The sequence below is a fragment of the Atta colombica genome, unplaced genomic scaffold (assembly GCF_001594045.1).
Source record: "Atta colombica isolate Treedump-2 unplaced genomic scaffold, Acol1.0 scaffold233, whole genome shotgun sequence".
NCBI classification, from domain to species: Eukaryota; Metazoa; Arthropoda; class Insecta; order Hymenoptera; family Formicidae; genus Atta; species Atta colombica.
In genome coordinates, this window is record NW_017259331.1 from 56,425 (window position 1) to 69,614 (window position 13,190).

Genomic DNA, 13,190 nt, shown 5'->3' on the forward strand with positions numbered 1-13,190 from the left:
AATCCCTTATTATTCTCTTTTGCGCGATTCACCAAGCTCGATCCACAAGATAACCGCGAGAAGACACTCTTGCCAGCCAGGACACGCACAATGCGGCGCTTCAGTGAAGACTGGAGCATCGAACCGAAAAGCGCACGGAGTTCCCCCACCGAGTCTCATTCGTTCCTGGGAGTTTGGAACCGCCTCTGAAGTCTGGACCGCCCTCCAATTCTCCCTCTCTCAGTCACTGAATCACTGAGCTTCGTCTAGTCAGCCAGCACGGCTCCCGATTCAACCCTCTGGAGGCGATATCGTAACACTCGGAACAGTGAGCTTGCACCCCAATGCCGAGGGTGAGAGAAGAAGGGCGATTTTGTGCCGGAACAATCTGGTTTCATGATTTTATAAATGGACGGAAGAACATTGCTTGGGCTCGGTCTTGCGAGCGTTTATTTTCTAAGTGCCTCGAAATACGTCTTATTTTCTTTTAAATAGGAGATCGGGAATAAACGAGCTTTGACGTAAGCTTTATCTTTATTGAAATTTGAATGTGTTAATTCTAATACTTCTATTGTCTCGTTTAATAATTATCGTTCAACAACGATCTCGTAATGGCGTTATAAACATGATTATATACAAAAGTTTTATTTTAAAAAATAATTAATTGATAAATAATAACTGTCAGTGCTTCATGGATTAATTAGATGATTATTTAATATTCTTTTTAGATCCAAATTCATTAAGAAGACTGGAGCGTCAGATTGTTTGAAATTTTTGACAATTTTTTATGATGAATTAAATAAATGTATTGTATGAAAGTAAAGTTCTGAATTTATATGTATAATGTATAAATATATTTATATAACATATAAAGAATAAAAAATTTACTTTTTATTAAAAATGCTTATATAAATATTATTTATATTACATACGTATATATTATATTTATATGAATCAAAAAAATTTAATTTTTTTGCTAATAAAAACTGCAAAATAGCTGCTATTTTATTATTTTTTATTTAATCTGTTTTATAAAGGTTTTATTCCATAAAACGACAAACTTCCTAAAGATTTCTTGTTAAAATTTGTCACGATTAGATCACCAACGGTCGAGATATCACTGCAAAAAAATTTTTTCGTTGACTATGAAAAAAAAACGAAGTATATATACATATCGTATATTTATATATGTATTTATCAATAAAAAATGTTTTTTTACTCTTTATATGTTATATCATAAATATCGCTCAAAACTTTCGTGTATTTATTCAATTCATCATACAAAAATTTGACAAAAACAAGCAATCTATATATCTTAATTTTTTATAACACAGCTATAAAAACTACACTCAACAATAATTTCTAAATTATTTGAGGTTTAAAATACAAGTAAACCTTCGTCTTACGGCGACAAATAAAGAGAGAAAGTTCAAAGATTTTACAGTTAATATAATTTAATATTTTAAAACCTCATAGAATTGTATACAACCATCTAAAATTTTTTATTTTGGGCCCAAATAATCTTTTACTATAGGAGTTAATATTTTAAGAATTGTAAAAAGTTTATCTAGAAAAAATTCACTTAAAGAAAATGATTTTTTACTCAATCTCTCTTTTAAAACCCAGTACTATAGATAATCCTCGATAAATCTTTTGCAATCAGTTTTTAATCAACAAAAAATCATTTTCTACGATACAATCTATATAATCCTTTGCTAATCAAGAGTTAATATTCCAAGAATCATAAAAAAAAGTTCATTTAGAAAAAATTCATTTAAAAAAAATTGATTTTTTATAATCTCTCTCTCTCTTCTCTCTCTCTCTCTCTCTCTCTCTCTCTCTCTCTCTTTCTCTCTCTCTTTTAAAATCCAGTGCTATAAATAATCCTAAATAAATATTTTGCAATCAGTTTATAATTCAACAAAAAATCATTTTCTATGACACACAATTTATGTGAACAAATAACAGAACTTTTTCCTATTTCATTTAACAATAGGATAAAGATCTGTTATTTGTTCACATTTACACAGATTGTGTTGTATAGAAGATGACATTTCAAGGACTATTGGCACTTGAAAGTTTCTGCAAAGAGAAATCGAAAATCGGAATTGTAAAAAATATAGGGATGTGTTTGTTATTTTCTCAAAACCATAAAAATGTTTTTTACGCTTTTAACAATACGAAGGGACTCGCCGTTGGGTTTACAAAGCAATATACTGCAGCGGGATCGGCAAGAGTGTCCGGATTGGCTGGCAGAGTAATGTTACAATGTATCTCGTAGGGATACGGAAAATACGTGTTAGATGGAGTGGAGGGGTGATACCCATTTCAGTCGCTGGATGCCTGCTTAGATAATATAACACCGCGTATATCCCCTCGAGGAAGAAGAGATCTTCATCGTCTCTCTCGAGTGGCGGGGCTCATCCATTTGAGAGGATCATTGTCGAGGATCCGCGCGCGATTAAGATCGACCCTCCGGCGCGCGCGATCCATGACGTTACCGGTCATAGATACCCATTTATCCCCTTTTTTTCCTCCCTTTTTGTCCCCCCTCTCTTACGCTCTTGAGCGCCGACGATATTATAGCTTCGATTCTCCGATTAATCCAACTGTTCCGTTTCCAGATAATCGGAAGAAAGAGAGTCGGAAAAAATTCTTTTTCGATTCTCCGAAATAAATTCCTATTTCGTCATATCTCTGTTCTAAATATTCCTGAAAATCTTAAAAAAAATTTCACTGTTATATCATCAAAAAAAAGCACTTTGAGCTCTTTTTCAGGTTCACAAGACATTCTTTCTCCAATCTTTTTCTATTTCTTATGCTTACTGCGCATTCACTGAAAAATCTGCTTTTTGTCATATGATGATTCTCATATAACTCTTATTGGGTATCACTTGTCGCATCCAGTAGGCGATATGCATTAATTTTGTATGAGAATTAATCACATTTTGATTTTTATGCAAATCAAATATTACTTTTATTAAAGATAACATATACACAAATATGTATATAAATGTTTTTGTAGATATTTTTTAATTCCTCTCTCTCTCTCTCTCTCTCTCTCTCTCTCTCTCTCTCTCTCTTTCTTTTCAGTTCATTTCAAACAGATTACATTAATTCATAAAAAACTTAAAAAGTGAACACTTTTCAAGTTTAAATCAGGTATAACCTGAGTTTGGATTAGATCCAGATTATATTATCTGGATTCATCTCTTTAATACATTCAAAGGAATAGATATCTAGACATTTTAATGTAGTCTTGAATAAAGTAGATACACATGGCATTTCAATATGAAATATTATACTCATCCGCAAAAAATATGAGTCACTATTGATATAGTGACCGTATTTTTTGTGAATTTATTTTCATAAAAATTGGTAAACAACGGAATTAATCCATCGTTCTACTTTTATTACCGTTTTTTGTAGCGGAGTGCATTTTAAAGTTTTTTCATTTTAGAAACTTTCAAACAATAAAAGAAGGTAACATCGGGCGGATCGCAAAACTGGAGATAACCACAAAAAATTAGTTCTTCCTTCATTCTATTCTTTATTCTATTGTAGTGGTTGCTCGAACTCATTTTTTCTGACTCCCGGGTACGTTTCCGAGAAGCTGCAATACTGTTATACATAAGAATAGGACAAAAATATTTCTACTATATGCAGTATAAAATAAAAGAAAATTTTCAGTCAAACCGGAAAAGTCAAGGTCTTAAAAGAAAAGAAAGTTTCTTTTTAATTTCTCGACTTGTAATTTTTTAATTCTTTTGTTTCTTTTATTCTTTTCAATTTAAAAGAATATATCCATAGCAAAGATTGTTTGTCTCTTTTTTTTTTTAGGTATCATAAAAGATAGGAATTGTTCTAACACTTATTTTCCGCATAAATGCAATTTGCAGAAGTGTCTAAGAAAATAAGTATTTTAAAATAAGAATTTTCTAAATGTTATTAATAATATTTAAACATATAATTATTTGCTTAAAGACGGAAGTTGTGAAATTGTTATAAAATGATAAAATAAAAATATTTAATGTCGAGCTCGCAAGTCGTCGCTCATGTTTCCTTTCGAATGACGTTCGCATGAATATCTAAGTATGACGAAAGAGAAATTTCACGCTTGTCTCCAGATCGAGATGAGCGAATCTCCGCCCCTTGCCGCGCACTATTGGTCCAACAGCCTCTGCCAATCGCAGCATCCTTCTGTATCCGCGAAGAGAGGAAGTGCACGCACGATGCACACGGGCGCACACGCGCGCACGTGCGTGCGTATAATCACATATTGTTAACTGCGTATATAGGTACGCTTGGGCAAGAAGGGCAAGGAAACATGGCTCGACACGATTTTCTACGTTCGTCGTTTCAAGATTAGCTCTTCATCTATTTTCTACTTTCAGAAATGTATACATGTGTACATCTGCATCTAACATCAAATCTTGTCATAACTGTATAATTTGCAATTCTATTCGCGCAGGGAATCTAAAATAAATGTAGATTTATTCTTCAGAAATTTTATATAAATTTCGAAGATCCGTAATTAAATTTGTGGTCGCATCTTGTATGTATACATATATTGTCGATTGCGAAATTTTAATTAAGCATTTAAATTTTAAATAAATAAATAATATATAGATAGAAATATTTTAATTATATATAATGGTAACATACAAACCTTGATCGCTATATTGATCTATTAATTTATCTATATTAATATATTAATAGATCTATATATCTATCTATATTTAAATTATAATAAAAGCTAACTTCATAATTTTATAAAAATTTTACAATTTCTTCCACTTTATGTGTAGATATTACAGTTAGACGTATACACATAAAAAGAATAATTATATTGGAATATCTAAAAATTTAACTAGATATAGATCTGAAAATAATTTTATTAGATCATCAAAATAATTACAGAGAAATCTGAAACATAATGAAGTGCTGCAAAAAGATTTCGATATTTCAACAACTAATTTAAATGTCTTACATAATTATTTTAACAAAATTTATTTTAACAAAAAGTCTAACAAAATTATTTTTAGATATATCTAGTTAAATTTTTAAATATTTCAACAAAATTGTCTTTCCCGTGCAGATATTATTAATTGCGTTTCAATTTCTGTCTATAAAATCTCACTTTAAAACTTTATGTGTAATTATAAATTCAAAAATCTTTTTCAATTTTCTAGACATTATTTAAATTTCTATACAAAAATCTTACTTTAAAAAATAAAATTTTGTAATTATAAATTCAAAAATCATTTTTAATCTTTTGAACATCATTAATTAAAAGGCAACGATAAATACATAAACATACTCGTGATAAAAATCGTACGCTTCTCGAGAGACGACGAAGATCAATATCGCGGACGTTTCTGCGTTGCCAAAGAAACTTGAATACTCGCGCTATATATTGCAAACACCCATGTTATGAAGCATGCAGGATGTCGAACCGAGGAAGGATACAAAGCGAGAACGAGCTTTCCTGGCAACGAAGGGCGTACGAGCGTCACCGTTTTAGGGTAAGCACTCATGAATTATAAATTCAAGTTACTTTTGATATTCAACTCTGTTTAATATTTTATCGGTCAATGTTTCTTTCATCGGGATCTCTCTTGATGAAAGCTCCGAGAATCTAACTAAACCCTCAATGCTAAAAATAGTTTCGTAGAGGCAATTTTCAAATAAAAAACGATAAAATAAATAATATAATTGCGCGAGTTTACATTATTTACAGAAGCTCTTTATAAAAATCGTTTGTATGTCAAACGATATAATTATACGCATTATATTCGTGTAGTTTTATGTTAAGTTTAAAATTTTTTAAGGAATTACATTGTATATTAATCTTTAAAGAGCGGGGATTTATTTTTAAAATCTTACTGAGATCTTATTTTTAATGAGATTTATTATAGTTCATTATTTTATTGTATTCCTTGCAAATTATACTGTTTTAGTACCATTAAAGTGGTTTTTCTATAAAAAAAATTTAAAACAAAGACATTCCAAAGAACACCAAGTAATAAATTATTTTATTTTAACGCCATGAAAGTCAAAATGATGATTTTTTATTAGAAAATTTTAATGTTTATTAACGTTAACATTCAAAATAAAGTCGTTTTGATTTTTTATTGACTTTATGTGTTCTTTAGGATAGAATATAAACTGTACCATCCATATAAAATTAGTCGACAAAAACGAAAGAGAAGACAGTCAAGTAAGTTTTATCTTTTTTTATTTCACAATCACAATATCTTAGAAAGAGAAGGAAATTGGCCGTTTTTAGGAATTTGGCTATCTTTCTCTTTCTTTTTTTTTTACCACAATTGATGTTCTTTGTTAGATATCGATGGTGTAATCGCTTATGTCTTTGATTCAAAAAACAAGTTAAAAGACATACTAGTAGGAATTTTCAAGATTTACTGAAGATAGTTAAACCTTTTTTTTCTCCTAATTCTAAATTTCATGCTGTGACAATGTCACAGCATGAAACTTAAAATTTATGATTGCAACTCGTGTTGTATTTTGCAGGTAAAAACAGCTAGACCGACGGTAGATGTGAATCCACCAAAGGGCAGACCTCACGTCACGTTCAACGCAAAGAGATTGCAGCTGGAACGTGAACGGCAGGAGCGGATTCTCAAGGACAATTTCATCTTGCTGAAGAAACTCCGCGAAATTATGCACCGGAAGCGACGTATCGTGGAAGACACTCAACGGGTCCAATGGCAGGAATCTAGATGCGTCAGAGTTCGTTAAGGAAATCTCGACAGAATGCTTATTTGCCATTGTATTACTTGTGATTTACATTGCATATAAGCTCGTATATTTTATATGCAATATGAAAAGTAAATTCTAACAATCTTTAACGAACCTTTTCTAATAATATAAATTTCTAATATAAATTTCTTAATATCTTTATCTCTGCTGTGGATCTTCTAATAAATGCTTTCAATAATATTTCCAAAACTGCATTTTCGCTCTTTCCTACTCTCGAAATCAATAATTTGTGTATTAAACCGTGAATTCGAATTCCTTTTAAATTGTCATAATAGAACTACGTACACGTACGTTTTTTTTATTCTTCTGAAGATAAATTATGCAATATTTTTTAGATCATTTTTTACAATATAAAATTTAATTAATTTTATTTATATCGTGCACTGATATATTTCGTTTAATTAATTTAATTGATATTTAATCGCCATTTACTTTGCTACTGAATTAAGCTTTAAAACTGATATTGTTAAAAATCACGTTGACATCAATTTGTCTTTTGTTTTGAAATTCTAATCGATATATGAATTATTTGATATACCGTTAATGCATCAAGAAGAGAGGTTAGAGTTTTGCAAATAATATTGTATTTTTTTTCAATGGTAAACTAAGCGTTTCTTGCATTAATATATATTATAGATTTACATATATATTTCTAATTATTTGAAAATTTTATACTCTATACTTTTATACGTTAGGATACATACGGATAAATCTTCTGCTAGTTTAATAATCTTCAAAATATTGAATTCTTATTAATATATTTTGAATATATGTATATATATATATATATTGAATATACCAATGAAGAAATGTTATTTTATAAAACTTTTGAGAGTAAAATCTCTTAAAGATAGAAAATTGTTTCTTTTTAAAGACTGACTCAATTTTCACTCTTCAGAATAAGATCCACTCCAAAGAATTTAAAGAGTTATAAATTCTATTAATCTTTCTATTAATATAATGCTATAAATAAATCCAATAAATCCAATCTATCATTATTGTATAAAATCATTATTATGTGTGCATTCTTATTCTTCAATTTGATTAAGAACAAATGGAAGACAAAAACTATGATGAGGAAAAAGCCGAAGAGAAGCTGGCTGAAGAGGAAGATTATGGTGAAGAGGCTCAATATGAAGAGCCTGAATACGGAGAGCCTGAATACGAAGAACCTAAATACGAAGAGCCTGAATATGAATCAATGATTCCATTGGACGAGGTCGAGCGTGATACACGCCTGTTGACATATGCTGAGGCCGGTGAGTGCCTTCACAATTTAGGAAAATGTATCACGCTGTACGAGTATGCCTATCTCAACCTGGATGCCTCGGATAGAGGTCTTACGGATATCAGCGTGATAGCATCCTTCAAACATGTTCGTTATGTGAACGTATCGGGAAATAAATTGACATCAGAAGCACTGTGTGCACTCGAGACGATACCATATCTGCAGACACTGCGAGCGGACCGAAATTGTCTGACCAGTATGGAGTTAAAGCCAATGCCATATCTACAGGTGACCCCATCACGCTTTGATTCTCGTTCAAATGAGGTTTAAATTCATCGAGAAATCCTACACATAACAAATATGTATTAGTAATATCCATTTCTATCAATGTAATTTAATTGTAATCACAATTCAACTTATTCTTCATCTTTTTCTGGTATTCTTATTATTAGAATTAGAAAAAGGACTGTTCTTAAATCAACTATAATATATTTATATGTATACAAGCAAAATATTGTAATTTTGATTTGATTTGATTTGTATTGATGCAAGATTTCTGACTGAGCAAGTCTTAAATTGAGTGCAATGTAATACTTGCATCAACACAAATTCAATCAAATGTAGACTAAAATCTTTGAAACAAAATTACAATATTTTTGTTTATATATAAGCATATTATGATTGAGTAAGAATAGTCTTTTTTTCTGTGATAGGAAAGGATAAAAGATAAATAGAGATTAAATAATACTTATTAATTGTAAGATTACTTTGGAAGTATTATTATCTGAATTATATTACAAGTCTGAAAGTAATCGGCACATAGTCATATATCTCAGATTTATTTAAAATACATATAGATTTATTATTTTAACATATAGCTGACTTTGATTTAATAGACGTTTCTCTTAAACGACACACGATACATGTTTTCTTGCTGGATTACTCTTAGTAAATTACTATATAGAAATTCTGCGTAATGCAATTGTAATAATTTATTAAAATGCAAACAATCCAGCAGAAAAAAGCATTGTGTGCCGCAGGTTTTATTTAGTTGTTAAGAAGAGAGACTAAATATTTTCAGAAATTAAATATTTTCATTAAAGTTAATTTACATTAATTTTATAATTGGACACGGTTTCAAAAATGTAGGAGCTCACTCTAAACTGGAATAAGCTAACAGATATATCTGGCATCCGTCATAAATCGCTCGAGCGCCTGGAGTTGAACCATAACGATATTCGTACAATAAATGTGGATCCTCAAATTCTCGTAAACTTGAGGACTTTGGAACTACGCGGCAATGCACTCGTCAGTACTGCAGGTACTGAGACATGCAAAAACGAGATCATTACATAGACTTGCATACTTTTTTGTTGATTATGATTTAATATTTTCTTATGTAATTTTTTGCGCTGAATCCAAATCTGACTGCAGAATTGCTCTATCAAGATTTCGAGATCTTAATCTAAAACTGTCAAAAAAGCCATTTTCACCATATTCGAAATTAAATTAAAAATGGAGAAAATTTTTGTTGTCAAATCAGTATCATTTACTACTATACGGTCCCTTCAAAATTCATTTTGAACCATCTCAAAACAATTTTTTCTTCTTTGAGATATATTAATTTGAAGTTCGATAAATTGTACAGAAATGTATGGAAAAGTTATAACTGTCCATCGTAACGACATCGGAACGATGTCTTTTCGAGGAACTGTTTCTGACTAGGAACTCAGTCTCTAAGACAAAGTGGATGACTCCCTGACCAGTTAATTGCTTTTACAATAATTTATGAAATCTGATTACTGCTGGAATTTTAAATGTGATGAGAGAAGAACGTATCACACAAACGACGTTCTAATTCACGTAGTTTTGAAAAAAGAAAAGGAGTTATATACATAAATTGTAAAAGCAACTTAACTAGCCAGGGAATCATTCATGTTGCTTTCACTGGCCGGAGAGTCACTCACTAATCGTAAAAATCTACACAAAAAGGACGATTTTGCTGAAGTATCTAAAAATTTTGCTAAATATAAACTTGAAAATAATTTTATTGGACCTACAAAATAATTATGTGGGACACTTAAATTGCAATAGTTGCTAGAATTAAAATTTTTTACAGCATTGCTTATCATGCTTGTGTTCTTAATTAATTTGATGGTCCAACAAAATTATTTGCAGATTTGTATCTAAATTAGATACTTCAATAAAATTGTTCTTTTTATTTGGGAAATGCCAAATATCTTAAACGATTAAGAAAGGAGGATTCTAGAGGCTAAAAACTCCGACTTCTCTCCCAGTAAAAAATAACTCATCAAATTGATATCAAATCGACATTGATACAATAATTTCAAAGTCAATACAATATTAATTCAATGTCTAATTGATGGTCATTTCTCGTTGGACTCTGAATAATGTTCAAATTCCTTACTTCTCGAAGGAATCTGCTGTCCTAATCTAACACGGCTATTTCTGGCTGAGAATCAAATTGAGAAGATTGAAAACCTCGGAGTCCTTGTGAACTTGACGACGTTACACTTGCGAAGTAACAAACTCGCGAATCTAGACGGTTTCACCGAGCAATGTCGTAGTTTGAACTATGTGAATCTTCGCGACAACGAGCTTCCGAGGATTTCAGAGTTGAAAAAGCTAGATTGTTTACCAAATCTGGAAACGCTTATCGTCCTGGGAAATCCTCTTTTGAGGGAAGAGAAAGAAGAGAAGGAATATAGACGAATCATTCTAACAATGCTTCCAAAATTGAAGAGGATCGATAAAGATCCAGTGCTAGATCAAGAAAGAAACGAGGCGAAGGAGTTGCTTAAAAAAATACAAAAGAACAAATCCAAATTTGAAGACTTCGATTTGAAAGATTAAAGATTATACGCGTTGAAACAGAGAGACCAGTATTTGACCGTGTAATTTCATCAAAAACATAATTTCATATCTTGGTTCTAAAAAAAAGTATTTTCTTTAATTAATTATCGTCATTGTTATATGTTCAAAATTTCTTATTAATAGTTATTTATTTTAAAAAAATCTCAATTAATGTTTCTCTCTTTCATATTATTAATTTAAATTGTAATTATAAATTGTATTGTAAATTGTATTAAGTATTGTCTTCTAGTTTTAGTATAGATAATTAATATAAATAAAATAACTAATTTTTTATTAATTTAACGAAAATTTTATCGAAAACAAGTCATATTTATATTATTAATTTAATTCAAAGTATTTCATTAATAAAACTCGATTTAACAAACTTTAAAGACATTGAGGACTTATTTTAGAATAAAACTGCATATTGCGATAATCTACACTAAGTTTGAGAAATATTCAATATTTCTGGTACATAACACTTTACAATCCATAATTCTACCAACTCACGCCATCTTGTGATGGCAATATGTATTCGCATTTTCGAAGTACAGCCTGACTTATCGATCCTATTTAAATTACATTAGATCGATAAATAAGTCGATAAATCAGATTGTTAACTTAATTCAATGAATAAATGCACTGTATCGTTAATGATACTTATGTAATTCATATATTATTTATATAATAATAATAATTATTATTATATAATAATTATTATTATATAATATAATACCAAACTTAATTACATTAAATTATGTTTAGTTAATTAATAATAAATATCAATTAAAATGACTATGTTCAACAAAGAAAGCAGCTTTGCAACTATTGTAAATTCTTTAATATATGATTGATTTATTGGTTTATAGATTTAAATCCAGTAAAGGTTTTAGAATGAGACTTGCAATCGTATTAAAGAATTTTACAATTGCACAGCTGCTTTTTCTGCACAATCATTCAGGGTAATTATGATTACATGATTACGCGCATTCGCGATTTTTTAGACTATCTATTTTATTATAATTTATTCTAATAAATTATCCAATAAAACAAATGATCAATGATGAATAATCCCCAAAATATCTCATATAATCATTATTTATATCTATTCTATAATACGTAACAAATAAAATTGGAACAATCAACTATTTTCAATTGCCCGTTTCGAACATGGCTACTCGATCCGAAAATCTCGTCCAAAATGATCGCTGCGAACGTAATCGCGATGAAATCGCGAATACGAAACGAAAAATAACGGTTCATATCCAGCGGTTATTACTAATGTCGATGTCATTCGTCAAGCAACAATAATAAATGCATAAATGTACCTCTTGACGGCAATTTCCTTCTCATTTCCGGACCCGGCAAACTCTCGCATTTTCACAAACAACGCGCGCGACAAGAACTGAAACGGTGACGTATTTGAGCGCAGTCACGTGATGTCGCGCCAGCGATAATCGAATCTCGAAGAATCACGTGATCCGACACAATCTCGCGTTTCGCCTTCGGCCACCTTCGGGATTATTTCGGCAACGTTCTCGCAGTGATGGTATCAGTATATCATTTCATAGGTTATTAGATTGAACGTTCGCAATTCGCAGTTCGCACTCTCATTCGCCTTCTATATACCGATCTGAGCACAACACACTGAAACACCATGTCCGGCAAGCCTCCGTATAAAATCGGTAAGTGTCAAATATCACAAACGATTGAATCACGACATTTTCAAAATAAAGCGAATGCGGAATGCACGTGCTCGTACCTGTTATGGAGCAATGTATTCGTCGCTCCAATCGCAATCTATAATGGCATGAACGAGCGCGCGAGATTATTTTTAATATCGCATTCGATATTAAATACGCAGTTATTAATTACGCAGCGTATCGAGGATGATGTTATGAATTATATGCCTGTTAAAAATATTAAAAATATTTAAACTTAATTTTTAGCCTTCGGATAATCTTCGGTTTACTAATCAGAATTATAATCGAATTTCTCGTTAAAATTTTAATGACAGTGATGTAATGGAATAAAATGGGTTAAAAATATTTTCAGAATGTTAATAGTACTAACAACTAAATGAGATTACACTCAACGTTGTTAAGATTTTTATGACGGTGATGTTAAAGTATAAAAATAACTATTTCCTTATGTTGTGGGTAGTAATATCTATGCTCTACATATTTTGTAATATATAATTAAATATTACAAATATGTATTTTGTAACAATGTATTTTTTTTTTATATAATAATTCTTACCTTTACTTTTTTTGATAATCAAGTAATTGGAAAAAATATAAGCTCATATTTAACACAGGAGATATGT

General features: G+C 30.4%; 3 protein-coding genes across 3 annotated transcripts in view; all 3 read left to right on the forward strand.

Moving 5' to 3' along the window:
- Positions 1–5,426: 5,426 nt before the first annotated feature.
- On the forward strand, positions 5,427–6,741 carry LOC108688400. Its single transcript, XM_018194645.1, has 2 exons — positions 5,427–5,504; positions 6,514–6,741. The coding sequence occupies exons 1-2, from the start codon at positions 5,427–5,429 to the stop codon at positions 6,739–6,741; spliced, it is 306 nt and encodes a 101-aa protein (XP_018050134.1).
- Positions 6,742–7,816: 1,075 nt separating this feature from the next.
- On the forward strand, positions 7,817–10,864 carry LOC108688411 (leucine-rich repeat-containing protein 23-like). Its single transcript, XM_018194655.1, has 3 exons — positions 7,817–8,278; positions 9,140–9,311; positions 10,428–10,864. Exons 1-3 carry the CDS (start codon positions 7,817–7,819, stop codon positions 10,862–10,864), a joined length of 1,071 nt encoding a protein of 356 aa, XP_018050144.1.
- Positions 10,865–12,521: 1,657 nt separating this feature from the next.
- Positions 12,522–13,190, forward strand: part of LOC108688410 (adenosylhomocysteinase) — a 5,167-nt gene continuing 4,498 nt past the window's right edge. The window contains exon 1 of the mRNA XM_018194653.1: positions 12,522–12,549. Within this exon, the coding sequence (XP_018050142.1) occupies positions 12,522–12,549 (28 nt within the window). The remainder of the gene's footprint in view (positions 12,550–13,190) is intronic.

Excerpts from the sequence above, each read along its gene's own strand:
- LOC108688400 (XM_018194645.1), top strand. The coding sequence starts at position 5,427 with ATGTCGAACCGAGGAAGGATACAAAGCGAGAACGAGCTTTCCTGGCAA. Across the intron at positions 5,505-6,513 it reads ACGAGCGTCACCGTTTTAGG|GTAAAAACAGCTAGACCGAC; the intron begins GTAAGCACTCAT and ends TGTATTTTGCAG.
- LOC108688411 (XM_018194655.1), top strand. The coding sequence starts at position 7,817 with ATGGAAGACAAAAACTATGATGAGGAAAAAGCCGAAGAGAAGCTGGCT. Across the intron at positions 8,279-9,139 it reads AGCCAATGCCATATCTACAG|GAGCTCACTCTAAACTGGAA; the intron begins GTGACCCCATCA and ends TCAAAAATGTAG. Across the intron at positions 9,312-10,427 it reads TGCACTCGTCAGTACTGCAG|GAATCTGCTGTCCTAATCTA; the intron begins GTACTGAGACAT and ends TACTTCTCGAAG.